The sequence below is a fragment of the Liolophura sinensis genome, chromosome 9 (assembly GCF_032854445.1).
Source record: "Liolophura sinensis isolate JHLJ2023 chromosome 9, CUHK_Ljap_v2, whole genome shotgun sequence".
Lineage (NCBI taxonomy): Eukaryota > Metazoa > Mollusca > Polyplacophora > Chitonida > Chitonidae > Liolophura > Liolophura sinensis.
The window spans coordinates 1,742,659-1,763,739 of NC_088303.1; the positions used below are offsets into that span (position 1 = coordinate 1,742,659).

At 39.6% G+C, this 21,081-nt stretch overlaps 1 protein-coding gene across 4 annotated transcripts in view; it reads right to left on the bottom strand.

The window, feature by feature from the left end:
• Positions 1-21,081, bottom strand: part of LOC135474948 (protein broad-minded-like) — a 40,718-nt gene that overhangs the window by 15,024 nt on the left and 4,613 nt on the right. For 3 of the 4 annotated variants that reach the window (XM_064754648.1, XM_064754650.1, XM_064754647.1), the window contains 21 exons: positions 19,414-19,572; positions 18,818-19,001; positions 18,034-18,111; positions 17,742-17,867; positions 16,793-16,868; positions 16,418-16,524; positions 16,065-16,126; positions 15,056-15,179; positions 14,502-14,558; positions 14,109-14,211; positions 13,737-13,874; positions 12,825-12,908; positions 11,207-11,349; positions 10,318-10,460; positions 7,023-7,224; positions 6,460-6,542; positions 5,504-5,642; positions 4,789-4,876; positions 2,249-2,367; positions 1,858-1,977; positions 1,440-1,528 (listed from right to left, as the gene is read on the bottom strand). In XM_064754648.1, the coding sequence (XP_064610718.1) occupies positions 1,440-1,528; positions 1,858-1,977; positions 2,249-2,367; positions 4,789-4,876; positions 5,504-5,642; positions 6,460-6,542; positions 7,023-7,224; positions 10,318-10,460; positions 11,207-11,349; positions 12,825-12,908; positions 13,737-13,874; positions 14,109-14,211; positions 14,502-14,558; positions 15,056-15,179; positions 16,065-16,126; positions 16,418-16,524; positions 16,793-16,868; positions 17,742-17,867; positions 18,034-18,111; positions 18,818-19,001; positions 19,414-19,572 (2,424 nt within the window). The remainder of the gene's footprint in view (positions 1-1,439; positions 1,529-1,857; positions 1,978-2,248; positions 2,368-4,788; positions 4,877-5,503; positions 5,643-6,459; positions 6,543-7,022; positions 7,225-10,317; positions 10,461-11,206; positions 11,350-12,824; positions 12,909-13,736; positions 13,875-14,108; positions 14,212-14,501; positions 14,559-15,055; positions 15,180-16,064; positions 16,127-16,417; positions 16,525-16,792; positions 16,869-17,741; positions 17,868-18,033; positions 18,112-18,817; positions 19,002-19,413; positions 19,573-21,081) is intronic. The other variant, XM_064754649.1, reaches the window with a different exon arrangement.

The window sequence follows — 21,081 nt, forward strand, 5'->3', positions numbered from 1 at the left end:
TTGTATTCATTTGATTTGTGTTCAGTGAATATTTCATCACCAAAATGACAGCAGACATGTTAACAGACCAAGGCAACTAGGGAGGGGCCAGTCCTGTCAGATAGCAATACTAAGACAAGTTTTCCTAATTCCTCATATGAAAGAGTAACTTCCAGCATGATTTATTTATTTATTTGATTGGTGTTTTACGATGTACTCAAGAATATTTCACTCATACGACAGTGGCCAGCATCATGGTGGGAGGAAATCGGGCAGAGCCAGGGAAAAACCATGACAGGTTGCTGACGGACCTTTCCACATACGGCCGAAGAGGAAGCCAGCATGAACTGGACTTGAACTCACAGCCACCGCATTGGTGAGAGACTCCCGGGTCATTACGCTGTGCTAGCGCGCTAACCAACTGAGCCACGGAGGCCCCTCCAGCATGACTTATGCCTCTTTGTAAAATGATCTTCGAAATAAAGATACACTGGTTGGGTTCAACAATTCCATTGCTTTATAAAATTATAATTTTGTCAGTCCACACCAAATAATGCCCTCAGAAAATACTTGAATAAACACCTGGCAAACATGTAGAAAGTTGAAGAATTACAACATATATACACAGCAGTCAGATATTGGTTTTGTTTACTCTTTCCTCAAATTGTGGTTAAAGCAAACATACATGAAGAGTTTACTTTGTCCTTGTTAACTCTGGCATGAATACACCACAAATCCTACTTGAGCATCAAGGTGTATAAAGGTACAGCAAGGTGTATGAAGGTACAGCAAGGTGTATGAAGGTACAGCAAGGTGTATGAAGGTACAGCAAGGTGTATGAAGGTACAGCAAGGTGTGTGAAGGTACAGTAAGGTGTATGAAGGTACAGCAAGGTGTATGAAGGTACAGCAAGGTGTATGAAGGTACAGCAAGGTGTATGAAGGTACAGCAAGGTGTATGAAGGTACAGCAAGGTGTATGAAGGTACAGCAAGGTGTATGAAGGTACAGCAAGGTGTGTGAAGGTACAGTAAGGTGCAACAAGGCTTTTTCATGCTGTATGTTCTGCATTTGACAAGATGTGACCAGAATAATTTTGTTGATATTTTTTTTTACTAACTAAAAGTTATTCTCAGTTTATGCTGGTTGTTAAATTTTAAAGCGTTTTCACATTCAACAATGACATCAAATAAAAAAACTTCCCATCGTGTACATTAATTTATTTATGCGAGCTTGAACGGTACCATTACGAACCAGTACATAGTATTCTAGGCTCTGTGACTGGTACACCTTGATGAGGCTACCAGCTTTCCACCACCATCTGAAAAATTCTTTATGTGCTTAAATGTACAATTCTACCAGTTCAAAGGCAACCGATTCATAAACCACTGACAGGCTAATGGCAAGCTATTACAATGAAGTTTTTAGTTTTATGCTGGCAAATACAAAGAGGGTATCTTACCTTAGGCCACAGACATGTGACTGCTCGTAGTTAAAAAGGGAATGTATCTTAGCAGGGGTGTTTACCATTACCAGACGATCAATCAGAGACTGAAAACAAAGAAAATTCACAGAACCAAAAGAATTCAATTAATCATGTGGGAATGAGAAAAAAAAAACAGCAGCATAATAAAAGTAACATATAAAGCTCTCTGAAATCAATAGTTTCTAGGACCTCCACAAATCTGATGCTTGCTATATACCCATGATTAAAAATACGTCTGTACAAGTTCAAAGCCACTTGTCTACATCACCACAATGGCACGGATGAAGATCGATCTAATATGGGATCAAATAGCAGACCATGTCTATATAGTTTAATTGAACAGTAGTACAGATATGTTGATCACAGTACAGTAACTACAATTGCCTGAACTCACTGCCACTGTGTCGGGCATCTGCCTCAGGGAGTAAAACTCCTGGACCGTTACCCTCTGGTCTGCTAGGGCCTCGTACACAGCCGGGAAAGATGTCAGCACGTTGAGCAATCGAATGAGGGGCTATATGGAGAAGAAACAGATTCATGAATTACATGAATTTCAAGCCACTTCTATCAAATTATAAGCGATACCAAAAAATGTTATCAAAATCAGCCAATAGTTGAAGCAGTTGTTGTAAACACACATTATCTGAATGTTACAATTATATTTGTCCACAGGGTCACACTCTGAGTTCATCAGAATCAACTACAGAAAGAACACCATAAAGCAGCAAGAGATTGTTCTTACAAGGATGTGTGTAGCTCACCTGTAAATCACCCAGAAAACTTACTTTGTGTGAGGGCCTGTCTATGGGGTCAACTGGCCAGATCCTGGGAGCTAAGACAGGCTGGTCAGACAGTCCACATTCCAAAACTGACCACAACTCATGAATAAGTGCCTGGATAAATCCTGGTAACACATGAGCAGGGCTTGTCACAGGCATTTTATGGTTAAAAAGAGGAAGTATTTACTTTGTTACTTGGTTGGTGTTCATTTATTTGTTACTTGGTTGGTGTTCATTTACTTGTTACTTGGTTGGTGTTCATTTACTTGTTACTTGGTTGGTGTTCATTTATCTGTTACTTGGTTGGTGTTTATTTATTTGTTAATTGGTTGGTGTTCATTTATCTGTTACTTGGTTGTTCATTTACTTGTTACTTGGTTGGTGTTCATTTATTTGTTACTTGGTTGGTGTTCATTTAATTGTTACTTGGTTGGTGTTCATTTATCTGTTACTTGGTTGGTGTTTATTTACTTGTTACTTGGTTGGTGTTCATTTATCTGTTACTTGGTTGGTGTTTATTTACTTGTTACTTGGTTGGTGTTCATTTACTTGTAACTTGGTTGGTGTTCATTTATCTGTTACTTGGTTGGTGTTCATTTACTTGTTACTTGGTTGGTGTTCATTTTTTTGTTACTTGGTTGGTGTTCATTTATTTGTTACTTGGTTGGTGTTCATTTATTTGTTACTTGGTTGGTGTTCGTTTATTTGTTACTTGGTTCGTGTTCATTTATTTGTTTCTTGCGGGGCCTCCGTGGCTCAGTTGGTTAGTGCGTCAGCACAGCATAATGACCCAGGAGCCTCTTACCAATGCAGTTGCTGTGAGTTCTAGTCCAGCTCATGCTGGCTTCCTCTCTGGCCGTAAGTGGGAAGATCTGTCAACAACCTGTGGATGGTCGTCGGTTTCCCCCGGGCTCCCCGGTTTCCTCATGACCTTCAGGAGGTAAGTAGCTGACAATCCTCATGACCTACACTAGGTAAGTAGCTGACAATCCCCATGACCTTCACCAGGTAAGCAGCTGGCAATCCCCATGACCTTCACTAGGTAAGTAGCTGACAATCCTCATGATCTTCACCAGGTAAATAGATGACAATCCTATGACCTTCACCAGGTAAGTAGCTGACAATCCTCATGACCTTCACAAGGTAAGTAGTTGACAGCCCCCATGACCTTCACCAGATAAGTAGCTAACAATCCTAATGACTTTCACAAGGTAAGTAGCTAACAATCCTAATGACCTTCACCAGGTACGCAGCTGACAATCCTCATGACCTTCACAAGGTAAGTAGCTGACAATCCTCATGACCTTCACCAGGTAAGTAGCTGACAATTCTCATGATGTTCCCCAGGTAAGTAGCTGACAATCCTCATGACCTTCACCTGGTAAGTAGCTGACAATCCCCATGACCTTTACCAGGTAAGTAGCTAACAATCCCCATGACCTTCACCAGGTAAGTAGCTAACAATCCCCATTTTGTTTCACCAGGTAAGTAACTGACAATCCTCATGACCTTCACTATGTAAGTAGCTGACAATCCCCATGACCTTCACCAGGTAAGTAGCTAACAATCCCTATGACCTTCACCAGGTAAGTAGCTGACAATCCTCATGACCTTCACAAAGTACGTAGCTGACAGTCCTCGTGACTTAGAGCTGCAGCTGATCCAGCCATAGTTGAATCTGAACTGGCAAAATGATTGGTAAGGGGCTGATTGGCTGCAGTGAGAATTCATTATCCAAATGAGCTAGTGAGGGGCCTCAGTACAGTAGAGATACATGTTCCTTACTTCAGCATAACACAATGATTCAATGGCTGTTAATTTTCCATATATGCAATCACACTCAGTTTTATAGGCCCAGAGTAATCCACAAACTTATGGTCAGTTACATATGAGCTATCCTATAAGTGATGTAGAGACTGGTACATCAAATTTGTGGACAGTAAGAGGTCTTCAGTCATTGCTTTGATGTTTTTGTTTTTGGGGGTTTTTTTGATTTGCTTTTGTTTGTTTTTGCATCAGTCAGTGTTGTTACAGGCAAGAGGTAATGTAATTACAATATTAAAATGTAGCAATAAATTGGCAAGTATTTCTAAATGAAAAAAGCTATAAGAACAAGAGTAAAAAAACATGGTGCCACAATGAATTTAATTTGACCTGTTTTTCCCATCTGATTAACCAATCAAGCTGCAGCACTGGCAGAAAAACGCATGCGTGTGCCTAAATAATAACACATACTACAGATGTAATTCTTCAACCTATTTGAATGTTTGCAAGGTGTTTATTCAAGCATATCATGAAGGCAATATTCATTGTAGACTGATAAAATTACACACTTTGTGAAGCCCTGAAACTGGCCAATCCAACCAATGTAGTTTTGTATAAATTGCATTGAAAGTTGCTCTTTTATATGTGGAAAAGGTTGAGGAACTAGGGTATGTGCTTTATAACAATCAACTAAAAACCCAACTGTGGACTGACTACCACACATACACAAATAACCAGACAGAGGCCAGATGGGCAGGTAGCCAGCTCCTTCCCCCACGTACCTGAGTTCAGAAGGGCGACCATGCCCGGGGCTGTAGTGGCCACCTGGGTAACCATGTAACCATAGCCAAACTTCTCACGCTTGCTCACCTGAAGACCAAGAGAACTACAGCACATAGTCTAAAACAAGAATTCCTAAAGGTTCATGTAACATTTTCTAAGTGACACTACCATGCCTGTAAGATTATTTTTCTTATTTATTTAATTAATGCTATATTCAAGTATATTTCATTCCTACAATGGTGAGGAATCTCCCATTACCTTGATGTCAAGTTCCATCCAAGTTTATGAAATGGTGGGAGGAAACCGAGCAGAGCTTGGAGAAAACCCAGGCTGCTGACAGACTTCCCCATGAGTCCCACTAAGGGAGGAAGCCAGCATAAGCTGCACTTGAATACACAGCAATCACATTTGGTTCTGGCTCCTGGTTCATTGTGCTGCCAGAGGAAGCCAAGCAATCTGCTATGGAGGCCCTCAAATTCTTACCTGAACTTGAATACAAGTACATGGTAATGCAGCTGACAGTGGCATCTGCATGACAACGCTTCAAACATACGAAAAATATACGATAAAAAATGTATATCACATTGCAATCAAAAACTGGATAAAAAAAAAAAAACAATGCTCAAAATAAATCTTTGTTCATCTTGCTGTACACTACAAGCACTGTGATAAAGCCATAGCTTTATCACAAAGGTGAACATTTCTGTCAGTTACCTGGAGTTTCTTGGCATATCTAGCTGACATGTAAGACACACACTCATTAAGGCTGCCTGTCTGCTGTAGTAACAAAATTCCTTTGGCTGTGCTGGCAAAATTCAGCAAGTTATCCCGCAATGTGTCCTCCCAAACCAATCTGAAACAAGAAATTGTAGGGAGAATTTCACTTAACTTGATAACATTATTGGTACTACACTGAAATAGCATTCAAATAAAAAAGATGTTGTTCCAGTGTTTAATTGAAGGCCTTATCACAACAAAATGTTGACATCACAATTATTGATCTCTTTACAGATGGCATCTTCTCATAAGATACATGTAAAACAAATACGCCTGGTTTCTATTTCATTTAAAGTATCAAAACAGCTTTACATTCATAAAACTGCAAGTGAAGCTTGCACAACTTTAACACAACACAAGGCTTTAACACAACTCTTTAGTCTCTAAAGGTGAAAAAGTAACACCCCCAAATTTTGTTCATGACCACGCTGTTCATATTTCCAGATTCTGAAAGTTGTATTGATTTTAGAGAGGTGCTCTGAAAGTTGTATTGATTTTAGAGAGGTGCTCTGAAAGTTGTGTTAATTTTAGAGAGGTGCTCTGAAAGTTGTATTGATTTTAGAGAGGTGCTCTGAAAGGTGTTTGGAGGGAAGGATGATTTCCTCCAGGGAAAACATAAATTTTTGCACCAGAGGAAATATTTCATGACATTTATTTGCCTCCAAAAATGCTCTTTTATGGTCTAATTTTTACGTCATTTAGGGTATGTGATTTGCCAAAAATGTTTGGCATCATTTACTTGTTGCCATTAATTTACCGATCACCTACCTCACCACACTGCATGACATTTCTGACAGGTCACATGAAATCTTAGGACCACTCTCACATTTAGTGATTTTTAACATTTAACGTTGTAGTAACCGTGATCAGTTTGGGTAAATGAGCGCACTTACGCTGACTGTCCATTAGACCGTCCCCTGCGGTCATCACTGGGTCCTGGGGTTGGGGTAGGAGCTTTCTCAGCTTCTAGACATGCCTGATAGACAGTAAATACAACCAGAAGATGTATCAACATTACGCACATCTAGTGTTCATGTGATCAAAACTACACAATCTAGTGTTCATGTGATCAAAACTACACAATCTAGTGTTCATGTGATCAAACAAGGCTGCTATGGTGACACATGGTTAAGTCATGAATATGAAGCAGTTTAGTTCAGAGATACACTCAACAGAATCCAAAACCCAAATTTCTTGACAACTTTCACTACAACTTAATCTTCAGATTAAAATTCATAAAACTTTTCAGGCATTTAAAATGTCAACTCATGGGGTCTACAAATAAATCAAATTTGACAGAATTGACTATAAAATCAGCTACTTCCACAAAGTATACCTTTCAAATCTCATGATAAAAATTTGACGGACAGCGTGACAGGCAGACGGGGCAACTATTAGAGCAGACTGTCACAGTGAAAAATGTGGCATGGAGTGCACCGTAGCAATACAAACTGACCTGATGGAAAGCCTGTGCCACACAAGAATGGAGGGAATAGTGAGAGAGAATGAGGAGGCCCTCATAGGTGTTGTACAGCTGACGACAGATATACAGGCAGTCTCCTATCACAGCTTTGGACGGAGGCTCAGCAAAGCCAGGGGTGAGTTTATTGTCCAAGGCTTTGGTGGTAAACTCTGTTATGACCCGAGCAGCAGATGACCTGAGGATGTCACAAAGCAAAACAAGTACTAAACATTTCCAAAAGGCATGGTTTATACAGGCATAGGATTTATTTGATTGGCAACTGAGGCAGAAAAGCTATCAGAATTATGACAACTTATTACCTGTCATCTCATACATAGAGCCCCATTCTTAAGCTAGGAATGACTGATAAGGCATATCATTCTACACATGCCACATTCCACATGTGAGATGTATTTCACACCATTCCCGATCAATTCTTCAAAAGTGCATTTCAAATTCAGCCAGCCTCATCAATATTAATATTAGCAATACCCAAACTAAAACCCACTTTTAGCATTTTAATACAGCTCAAAATTGCACTTCACATTTATAACCATTAAGAAAACCAGAGCTAACAGTAGACTTTCAGGACCACTTTCACAAAACTTTGTAAATCTGTTTTTTGCAACTTTTCTTGTAAATGATGTCGCCTTATGGCACTATAATTCAGACGCTTCTTTTACAAAAAAGCTACAAGAAATATGACCTACAAAGTTTTGGGAAAGTGGCTTCTATTTCCTTGGTCCTTACATTTTACATCCCATATATGTGTAACACTCATGACACCAAAATTCAACAAGAATATGAGAAGATGAGAAATGTAAACAACTGTACCTTGGTGTAAAACCCATATTGTACAGCATTAAAACATGATATTTATTTATTTATTTGATTGGTGTTTTTCACCATCCTCAAGAATATTTCACTTGTACGATGGAGGCCAGCATTATGGTGGGAGAAAACCGGGCCAAGCCCAGGAGAAACCCACGACCATCCACAGGGATATGGCCAGAATATTTAATAGTCTGTAATAGCCAAAGAACTGTGGAAATATGGCCTACTATAATAACCTGAAACAGCCAAATAACTGTGGATATATGGCCTACAATAATAACCTGACATAGCCAAATAACTGTGGACATATGGCCTACAATAATAACCTGACATAGCCAAATAACTGTGGACATATGGCCTACTATTATAACCTGACATAGCTAAAGAACTGTGGACATATGGCCTACTATAATAACCTGACATAGCTAAAGAACTGTGGACATATGGCCTACTATAATAACCTGACATAGCCAAATAACTGTGGACATATGGCCTACAATAATAACCTGACATAGCCAAATAACTGTGGACATATGGCCTACAATAATAACCTGACATAGCCAAATAACTGTGGACATATGGCCTACAATAATAACCTGACATAGCCAAATAACTGTGGATATATGGCTTACAATAATAACCTGACATAGCCAAATAACTGTGGACACATGACCTACAATAATAACCTGACATAGCCAAGGAACTGTGGACATATGGCCTACAATAATAACCTGACATAGCTAAAGAACTGTGGACATATGGCCTACTATTATAACCTGACATAGCTAAAGAACTGTGGACATATGGCCTACTATAATAACCTGACATAGCTAAAGAACTGTGGACATATGGCCTACAATAATAACCTGACATAGCTAAAGAACTGTGGACATATGGCCTACTATAATAACCTGACATAGCCAAGGAACTGTGGACATATGGCCTACAATAATAACCTGACATAGCTAAAGAACTGTGGACATATGGCCTACAATAATAACCTGACATAGCTAAAGAACTGTGGACATATGGCCTACAATAATAACCTGACATAGCTAAAGAACTGTGGACATATGGCCTACTATAATAACCTGACATAGCTAAAGAACTGTGGACATATGGCCTACAATAATAACCTGACATAGCTAAAGAACTGTGGACATATGGCCTACTATAATAACCTGACATAGCCAAGGAACTGTGGACATATGGCCTACAATAATAACCTGACATAGCTAAAGAACTGTGGACATATGGCCTACTATAATAACCTGACATAGCCAAGGAACTGTGGACATATGGCCTACAATAATAACCTGACATAGCTAAAGAACTGTGGACATATGGCCTACTATTATAACCTGACATAGCTAAAGAACTGTGGACATATGGCCTACTATTATAACCTGACATAGCCAAATAACTGTGGACATATGACCTACTATAATAACCTGAAACAGCCAAATAACTGTGGATATATGACCTACTATAATAACCTGAAATAGCCAAATAACTGTGGACACATGACCTACAATAATAACCTGACATAGCCAAAGAACTGTGGATATATGGCCTACAATAATAACCTGAAATAGCCAAATAACTGTGGACACATGACCTACAATAATAACCTGACACAGCCAAATAACTGTGGATATATGGCCTACAATAATAACCTGAAATAGCCAAATAACTGTGGACACATGACCTACAATAATAACCTGACATAGCCAAAGAACTGTGGATATATGGCCTACCATAAGAACCTGACATAGCCAAATAACTATGGACATATGGCCTACTATAATAACCTGACACAGCCAAAGAGCTGTGGGCATATGGCCTACTATAATAACCTGAAACAGCCAAATAACTGTGGATATATGGCCTACAATAATAACCTGACATAGCCAAATAACTGTGGACATATGGCCTACTATTATAATCTGACATAGACAAATAACTGTGGATATATGGCCTACAATAATAACCTGACATAGCCAAATAACTGTGGATATATGGCCTACTATAATAACCTGAAATAGCCACATAACTGTGGATATATGGCCTACTATAATAACCTGACATAGCCAAATAACTGTGGGCATACGGCCTACTATAATAACCTGAAACAGCCAAATAACTGTGGACATATGGCCAACAATAATAACCTGACATAGCCAAAAAACTGTGGATATATGGCCTACTATAACAACCTGAAATAGCTAAATAACTAAACCATGGAATACTAAATATCAGCTGTAATTAGATGGAATTATCCATCAGCTAATCACCTTGCTATCACCTTATAGCGGTAATCAGAAGTTACATACTATTTACTGTTTCAAAAACATTCCTGTGATTTTTACTCAGCTCAGTACTTAAGGGTGATTACACAGTGAAGTTAAATTGTTGGTATATTGTGTGCATGTATTTACAGTATACAAGTACTCACTCATTCCTGGAGAGCAAGGTCCTGTCCTGGCCATAGAGCAGATGTCTTCTCCCTCGGGTACTGGAGGCAATGACGGACAGGATGTCAGCTACCCTCAGCAGTGTGCCCTCACTAGGCAGCTGGGCAGAGGATATGTCCTGTAACTGACAGAGAGGCATGGGTAATTCACAAGGCAGTTGGACAGAGGATATGTCCTGTAACTGACAGAGAGGCATGGGTAATTCACCAGGTAGCTGGACAGAGGATACATCCTGTAACTGACAGAGACATGGGTAATTCACCAGGTAGCTGGACAGAGGGTATGTCCTGTAACTGACAGAGACATGGGTAATTCACCAGGTAGCTGAACAGAGGATATATCCTAAAACTGACAGAGAGGCATGGGTAATTCACCAGGTAGCTGGACAGAGGATACATCCTGTAACTGACAGAGACATGGGTAATTCACCAGGTAGCTGGACAGAGGGTATGTCCTGTAACTGACAGAGACATGGGTAATTCACCAGGTAGCTGGACAGAGGATACATCCTGTAACTGACAGAGACATGGGTAATTCACAAGGCAGTTGGACAGAGGATATGTCCTGTAACTGACAGAGAGGCATGGGTAATTCACCAGGTAGCTGGACAGAGGATACATCCTGTAACTGACAGAGAGGCATGGGTAATTCACCAGGTACCTGGACAGAGGATATATCCTGTAACTGACAGAGAGGCATGGTTAATTCACCAGGTAGCTGGACAGAGGATACATCCTGTAACTGACAGAGACATGGGTAATTCACCAGGTAGCTGGACAGAGGGTATGTCCTGCAACTGACAGAGAGAAATGTGTAATTCACCAGGGAATGGAGCAGATGACATGCTGATAACACACTGTATAGACTTACAGACTGTGGTTCTAGCCACTGCTCCAGCGGGGTGAGGAGGGCGTTAGTGATGCTGTCCTTACACAGGCAGATCTCACACACTTCCTCTGTACTGCACAGCACCTTGAGGGTCTGGGTAAGCAGATGAGGGGGACACCAATCCTCTGTAACAACATCACGAGCATATCATTATAAAGAACAGTTTGATTTGATTGGTGTTAATCAAAAAAAATATTGTAATCAAAAATATTTCATGTACGCCAGTGATCAGTCCTACATGTATTTGTGGAGGAAACAGGAGTATCCAAAGTAAACCACTGCCCTTTGGTAAGTAAATGATGAACTTTCCTCATGAGTCAACTGAAAATCAAGCATGATAGCCACAATCTAGCTTGCTGTTTGATTATTCAAGGCAACTCTGATAAAATCCATGCATAGAAGGATGAACAAATGTGATGCTCATTAAATGCTTCCAATTTAACACTTGTTTTTACACATCATACTATTTATTATCATGCATCCATGTCCAAGTGCTACTGTACTTCACCTCAAGTTTAGTATTTTCCATGAGACACATTGAGCTGGATTCTGACTAATTCTTCTCTGTTACACTGCCACAGGTGAGTTATTTTCTGAACTCTGATTAATGTGTCTTTATGTGCTTCTGAAAGTGCAATATTTCAAACTAAACTTATCAGTAAATTAAGGTAGTTTAAAGGAGAAGAAAACACTATAGGCTGAAAAGAGCACATTTTTTTCTATCTGGTGGTGCCTGCTGCATAGTTTTGCAATTTTTCCTTGCCATACTCGTAAAGCCTGAAAAGGGCAAAGCTGGCATGAATCACTGAGTCCATCGTGTCTTCCATCTTTAACACCCTGTAATTTTTCCTGGGGGGGTGGGGGGGTGGGGGGGGGGTTGCCTCTCAGCAATGAGAGTCGTTAAAACTGCCGGCTTGTTTGTGTAAACTCGGATTCTCTGTCCAACATTCCGGTTCCCGACCGTCAAGCGCAAAAGGAATCATACAGTTCGCTACCTTCTGGGAAGAAAAGTTCTACCGGAAATGTACGAACTGCACTTCGGCGGTTTCCAAAGGCAATTCTCCTCTTAAAACAGAAGATTTCAGGACTAGTTCTTAGGCAAAATGAAGTCACCCACAGCGGATTTTGCCGCTGACTTTATTTATAATTTATCAACTTGAGGTACAAATTAGAATTTTTTTTATGGCATGCACCTGCAAGGAAATGCATACTCTTTTCAACTGTATTTGTTTCATATTTAAATTTTCTTCTCCTTTCTGTTGTATTGGTTGCCATGTTGATGATATGTTTCACACCTTTATATCATCACAAGTTAAATTCTTAATTACGATGCAGTACAACATTAGGATTTGCACAGACATTAGTTGAAGATCAGTTGTCTTCCACCTACATGGCAACTTTCTCACTGCTCTACATTTTTTTCATTTGGCAAAAGTATCTCAAAATGTAACAATAATCTTATCTATCAGAATCATTTATTTTTACCATTTTGTTTGTTTTTTCACTTGATATCATTTCAAGTAATTTCAAGTATAGTAGTTTCAAATATTTTAAAATTCACACAGACAGAGGTGAAAGAATGAAGTAAAACGTAAGCTACCTGTGGCAGGTGAAGCGGTAGGTGTGTCCGGGTCTGTAATCAGGGATATCATGGCTACCAGCAGGTTGCTTATCGTCAGAGGTTCTGTAAATAATACAAAATAAATGTGAAACAGTATGACAAACACATCTCCGGCAAAATGACATCTTGTGATGACACTGTTGCCAGGGACATCAGGCTGTCCTTTTCCTTCATCTGTCAACTGAACAAAACTACCTCTGTTCATCAACATCAAACTTCCTGGATGAAAGATAATTATATTCATTTTTTGGAGTGTCGCTGAATGTCATACTCAAGAATTTTGGTGAAAGAAAATGAAAAGCGTACTCAGTAAGAGAATTTGCAAATGTTTAAAACTATAAATACTAGTTATTGTCAATAGTCAATAAGTATTTGTGTGTTTTACCTTGATTAGATCTTTAAAACCATCAGGTTGCTTTAAAGTGCAGTGCTAGAGGAACCTCATTTAATACCAGATCAGTGTGTCAAGGTATAACCTTCATAACAAAGTCATAAATCCATTTTCCAGTAACTATTTTTCCTTGATATTACATCATAAGACAATGTTACTTTACACAAGAAAAGGTACAAATCTCACAGGCTGTTTTGATTATTACCCTATACTAGACTGGTTTCTAGTGACTTCTAGCATTCTGGCTAAAAATCTTCACTTCTGTTTTAACCATTTGAACAGACAAGAAGAGGTTTTGATCTGAACAGGCAAATTAATCAGTAACATTCTGTATCAGCAAACGTATCAAATATCCGAGACACTTCGGCCTGTGCAATACACAACTTAAGCTCTAAAATTTCCTCGAGACAGGGCTTCAATCAAAAGGCACTAGACCATGATAATGATTACAGATATGAAACCACATCTGGGCATCAAGGCTAGAGGGAGACAAATCCTACCTGTTCTGTCAGGCAGCTTAACCGGGAAGAAATCTCGCCCTCTGGTATAGCTTAGCAGACTGCCCAGGAAGTGGACAGAGTGGATGAAGTAGGCATACTCCAGCTCTGCTCCTGTGTACACCATACGCTGACCAGTCACTGAAAACACATGGACACAGCCTCGTTATATGTACTTATATGCTGTCGTTTACAATACAGTTGCTGTAGTATCCCCAGGATCACAAAAACATCTCCTTATTTTATATATAATCAATTTTGTTACATAGGACTTCCTTGATACAGTATAAAAGAGACAGGCCAGTTACTCTCTGACCTGAGGTAGAACTTAACTGTAAAGGAGAACATGAAACTGACTGAGGTAATGGAGCTTACATGATGATGTCCACGGAGCATTTTCTGAGGTGTCACTCATCCGATCTGATGAACATCTGCGTGAGCTACAGTAACGCAGACAATGTCGTACAGCATTCTCTAACTGAAAAGTTCATAAAGCCAAGGGTACTACAAAAACATTTCACGACTAATTTATGCAGCCTACAGGAAAGTGGTAAAGCATACGGGTAACACAAAGCAGGCAAAGTTGTCGGGAAATCATGTAGAGCTCAGAATAAATCACAATACTGAAACCAGTCATAATATATAATCCATACAGAGATTTGAAGTATGTTTATCTTAACAAATACATGTCTTTGGGTGTCAGTTTTCTGTGGGGTGTATCTGTGGTATTGTCATTTTCTTGTGGGGCGTATCTGTGATTTTACTTACGATGGATGGATATCGCTGGAGCATTGTCAAGACTGGCAACCTGCTGTAACTCCCATGCTACAAAAGTAAACACATTTTATCCATCTGTTCATTTCTTATTAAAGTGGTGTGCTATGTGGCATTGATGTGAAAGAATGCATTACCAATTATAAGCACTGAACATATATGTACATTTTGTAACATGTGGTAGACTTCACAGTATAGATTAAATATAAAAATAAAACTGCCATCACATCAACAGTTACAAAACTGCCACTTACATCAACAGTAACAAAACTATCACTTACATCAACAGTCACAAAATGGTCATTTGCATCAACAGTAACAAAACTGTCACTTACATCAAGTCACAAAACTGCCACTTACATCAACAGTAACAAAACTGTCATTTACATCATCACAAAACTGCGATCTGCATCAACAGTCACAAAACTGCTATTTACATCAACAGTTACAAAACTGCCATTTATATCAATAGTAACAAAACTGACATCACATCAACAGTAACAAAACTGCCATCGTGAGTGCTCTGTGTATCTATCACAAATACTTACCATCCATTTGATGAACCAGGAGGCTTTAGGGTCAAGGACAGCTATAAGATGTGAAGGGGAGACAACCTGGGCTGTCTCCAATGACAACAGGTCAAGAGTGCTCTGTAGAATCTCCTCCATGTACCTGACAACACACAAGAAACACAATGTACACACACCACAAGTATTTCGCTTTGGCCATCACATAGTTTGCAAACTTTTAAGGTGTTAGTTTTTAAGAGTTCCAAACAGGATAACTGATGAAGTTCATGGGAAACTCTGCAGCGATGAAGAATTTCGCCTTGACATGGCTACAATATTGCCGAAGTGGAATTAAGCCATATTAAACATTCCTTCAATTTAAAGAGGAGTTAGCAACCAAGAACACCTGAAGCAACAAAACAGAATACATAAGAAGGATACATGATGTTTTTATCTCTCTCAGAACATAAACAAGGTCTTGTAACCACCCTTGGTCAATCCAGAAGAATGGGAGAGCAGTCTAAAATGCACATGGCTAGTCCAGAGTTCAGACTTTGAATCTCCTCTCTGACAACACAAGGGTAATCAGAGGTAAAATCTTTAAGACCCATTCTATTTACCAGAAAACCTAGACTTAAATATGCTCAATTTTATGCCTTCCTGTTAAGGTGTTTCTTACAGCACAAAGGGTTCAAAATGATTCACAATGTATAACACCATTTCAAGGGTAGTGATGAACTGTCCTTACCAATACCAAAACCTTTGCTAAGTTTCCACACAACTTGCCTGATGTCACATGAACTTATTCCTCATGTCATGTTAAAAAAGACAACTGTCTCAGAATGACATAAAAGTGTGGCTCCATGACACACCAGAAGTGGGAATGACAGAAACATTCTCTTTCAGTATGATCCTCTAAGAAAACAAACTTAGGGATACCCTATAAACTGGTCAGAATTTATGAAAGCTAATCATCACTTAACGATCACTTGTACAGAAGGTGATGTAGGCCTTTTCATCAGAAAATTGTAATAAGTGTCCGTCTTACTTTTCTGGATAGCGAACCCAATAACCAGGAGCTTCACGCTGGAATTCGTTCATCAGTCGGAACTGTAATAAAAATATAAATAATAAATAAAAATAAAATAATAAAAAATAAAAGACAGGACTATATCAACCACATGGTTAAAAATGACATAACATTTTAAAACCGATGACTTAAGACATATATAGATGTACAATAAACCCCAAAAGCTTTATATATTTAATTCTCCATGATGCGTCTCTCCACAGAGGATCAGACTAAATGTTTCAATCACAAGAGTGTTATACATGAAGAGAAATAATCTGTTTCAAGTAAATGATAGTGACAAAAAATGGAGCACTATGTTTGATACTCACAGCTTTGAGAAGACGCACTGACTCAACTTTTCTCAGATCTAACCCGCTCTTCAGGCTGGAGATGGCCGTGCTTTTATGGGAGGTCATTTGAGAGGATAGGAATTTCACTGGCAATGGACATAAATATTAATCATACAAACAAAAAAAAACATTCTTACTGTAACTGTATTTTCCTTAGATGGGAAAAATTTATAAACTGATCAAATTTAACCTCTAGTTTTGTAGTTTGAGCTTTTGACAGTTCTTTATCTTGAGCCTGTGAGGTTAACTGTAATATTGCCTTCAGACATATGAATGTAACAGAATACTGACCATGAAGAGTAATAGTGATGATAGCAGTTTGTATTTTCCTACTGCAGATCAAGAAGGACTCACCAAGTAGAGTGAATATCTCTCCAGTCCGTGGTGTAGTTGTAGAAAAGGCTTGCATTATAAATTTCAAAGTTGAATTCTACACATGAAGAAAAACAAAAATGAAAAAAAAAGTAAACACTGTCAAACATGATGTAATTCTGGTTTCAGGAAATTGGTTTTCTTTACAGATTACTAAATGCAGCTGTATTCCATAATAAAAACATATATGAGTTTCCAATTTAATGCAATCAATTGCCAAGGCAGATCATTTTACAATTTACCCTGGAGGTCTATACAGTGTTCTAACAGTTCTATATGTGACACACACATGCAAAAGTCCAGTATTAAGGCAAGGATTAACACTGATTGAAACACATACTGTGTATTATTGACCTGTAGGTCAAATTCACACTGCCCAAGGCGATGAATAGGACTAAATAGGAATATCTGGACTAAAATCAGGATATGAGGTTTCGCTCTTATAGGGCTATTACTAACAGCTTCAAACTTCCTGGGGGCCTCCGTGGCTCAGTCGGTTAGCGCGCTAGCGCAGCGTAATGACTCAGGAGCCTCTCACCAATGCGGTCGCTGTGAGTTCAAGTCCAGCTCATGCTGGCTTCCTCTCCGGCCGTAAGTGGGAAGGTCTGCCAGCAACCTGCGGATGGTCGTGGGTTTCCCCCGGGCTGTGCCCGGTTTCCACCCACCATAATGCTGGCCGCCGTCGTATAAGTGAAATATTCTTGAGTACGGCGTAAAACACCAATCAAATCAAATCAAACTTCCTGTCCTATCCAAATGAATAAAACAAACTAACCTCTTATGATTAACTGTCAATGGCTAAACTTGCAAGAATGAACAGATTTTCCCTATTGAAAAAGGCAGGAAAATGAGAACATAACTGTATTTTGTGTTAACAGGTACAAATATCTGCCTTCACACACCATTAGATTGACAGATAAACTAAACTCACCGCGAGATTCTGGTCAGGGTCAGCCAAAAGGTCAAGGACACTACTTTTAACCTGATGCCACTGGTCACTACACACAATTTCTGTTGCCGGAATCATGTTGAGTTGGCGGAGAGCCTCGCGGCGAATCTAAATATGGAATGGAAGATTTGTGCAGATGTTAACTGAAAGAAATTTACACTTGTAGTCAAGGCAGTTTTTATATCACATTTATTGTTTTCTTTTTTTTACAGTATGTGTGTTTTTGACCAGACATTTCCATATCATACAACAGAATACCCTACAAATATTATACCTCTGGAGGCTGTCCCTTTTCTAGATCCTCTGTCAATCGAACAAAACGATCTGTGTTCATGAACATGAAACTTCCTGGCTGAAAGACAATTACAAGTTATCAACATTAATTCTGATATATGCCTGTAAGTATATTATTTTATCCAAATATGTTAAACAAAGACAAATGTTAATAATCTACTCAGCTTGCATTTTCCTTGTATTTTTGTACTGACAGCCATGAATACCTAAATGCACTGTAACATAGCTTGATTTCGCACTTGGCACAACCTCTGAATTTAATAAAAAACTTTAAAATCTATAATAAAACAACTATTCAGTCCCATATCATTTTTCATGGCTTAATAGGAAAATACAAAATGAGGCAAAAAGACAGAATATAGCTTACTGTTGTGTACATGTATCTTCAACTCTTATTAAAGGGTAGATGGACATTTTATGGCCAAGTTCAAAAGATGTAAACAACAGCACAGCCTGGTAAAAAAAATCATAAAGTATCACCAAACTCAAATTGGTGGCTTTTAATAATACACTATACTAAATACATACAACATTTCAATTAAATATCTTCACAAGTAACTAAAAAAAAAAAATAAAAACCAGAAAAGTGGGATAGACCCAAAGGGTGACAGGACACAGATAGTCATCTGGCTTACCAGAAAAATGAATATTATAGGGATATGTGTATTATATTTGATTTGGTTTTTCTACGCCATATCATTATTCACGAATATTTGACTTCTAAAGCAGTGAAGGCTCTGCCGGAATTTATTAACCAAACACACCTGGTTAAGGGAGCTGCTGTACGAGGTTTCATCATCATCGGGATAATGTTTTCTGGGTCGTGAGGTTTCCTGCGAGCTCTCCCCATTGTGGACAGCTGATTCAAACTGTCTACCAAAGTTCTGAAGCAAATCCTCCGCAGCTTCTGTCACGGCTCGCTTTAACTTTCCCACCAGCTCTGACATGCTGCATTGAAAAAATATCACAAAAGATATGTGCAACAGAGGACAGGTTCATGAGTGAAGGATAACGCATACAGAAAACCAAACCTGCTGCTACATACCTGACTGAAGTCCATACTTGACCCAGCGAGACACATTTGTCAAAGGTAGTCATAGTCTTCTGACACAAGCATGAGGGAGCGATTTCACAGTTTCTAATACACACCCCTCATGTACAAGTGTAAGTATATCACATGTACCTTGGCATGCAGCTTACTGAGTTAAGTCAAAATTCCACTGCTCTGATACCCTCAAGGTTTAACCTCACCACAATGTTCAAATGACATTTATGTTCAACAAAACACATTGTTATTCTTATAAAAGCCAGCATATGTAAATTCTGGTAGCAGCTTATGATCATAAGGAAACTCTCGTACGGACTAGAGTGAATCACACGCTCTGTGATTCGGTCTACTTGCGTCTCATCCTGTCCCACCTCCTCCGGCACTCCCATGCTGCATTTCTCAATCTCTTCATCGATGAATCCACCAAGGTTTTCCTCGATGCTTCTCTTCAATTGCTTCACAAACTCATATCTGCAGGGGATGACAATAAAATCTTCACTGATGTTTGTTGATAATATCAATAAACATGTCTCATTGTAAGCGCATACTTGACAGTAAACACGCAGGCCTATGAACTTCACTCACGCAGACACGTCAGCGAAAAAAAAAAAAATGTCCAAATCACATGAAGTCTAATGTAAAACTCATTGCTGTATGGCAACGTAAGTCCAAAACTATGCTGTGCTGACGTTCACAATTTACATATGTGCAGATTGCAAACAGTCGTGTTTTCTAACATACTATAATTTCCAGTTATATCAGATCTAGTTCTCACACCATCTTCCATTGTTGTTCATTTCCCTATACCTTACCATGTGCCGGGATGTGTATGCTCAGGACTTTTTCACCCTGTCATCTGGAGAAGTGCCTGGTGTGAAGTGCCTGGATGTGTATGCTCAGGACTTTCTCACCTTGTCGTCTGGTGAAGTGCCTGGATGTGTATGGTAAGGATTTTTCACCTTGTTGTCTGGTGATGTGCTGGGAGGTGTATGCTCAGGACTTTTTCACCTTGTTGTCTGGTGAAGTGCCGGGATGTGTATGGTCAGGACTTTTTCACCTTGTCACCTGGTGAAGTGCCGGGATGTGTATGGTCAGGACTTTTTCACCCTGTCATCTGGTAAAGTGCCGGGATGTGTATGCACAGGACTTTTTCACCTTGTCGTCTGGTAAAGTGCCAGGATGTGCACGGTAGGGATTTTTCACCATGTCGTTTGGTGAAGTGCCGGGATGTGTATGCTCAGGACTTTTTCACCTTGTCGTCTGGTAAAGTGCCAGGATGTGCACGGTAGGGATTTTTCACCATGTCGTTTGGTGAAGTGCCGGGATGTGTATGCTCAGGACTTTTTCACCCTGTCGTCTGGTGAAGTGCGGGATGTGTATGCTCAGGACTTTTTCACCTTGTTGTCTGGTGAAGTGCCTGCATGTGGATGCTCAGGACTTTTTCACCTTGTCACCTGGTGAAATGCCGGGATGTGTATGCTCAGGACTTTTTCACCCTGTCGTCTGGTGAAGTGCCTGGATGTGTATGCTCAGAACTTTTTTACCTTGTCGTCTGGTGAAGTGCCTGGATGTGTATGCTCAGGACTTTTTCACTTTGTCGTCTGGTGAAGTGCCGGGATGTGTATGCTCAGGACTTTTCACCCTGTCGCCTGGTGAAGTGCCGGGATGTGTATGGTCAGGACTTTTTCACCTTGTCGCCTGGTGAAGTGCCGGGATGTGTATGCTCAGGACTTTTTCACCTTGTTACCTGGTGAAGTGCCGAGATGTGTATGGTCAGGACTTTTTCACCTTGTTGTCTGGTGAAGTGCCGGGATGTGTATGCTCACAACTTTTTCACCTTGTCTGGTGAAGCGCCTGGATGTGCATGGTCAGGACTTTTTCACCTTGTTGTCTGGTGAAGTGCCGGGATGTGTATGCTCAAAATTCTTTCACCTTGTCTAGTGAAGCGCCTGGATGTGCATGGTCAGGACTTTTTCACCT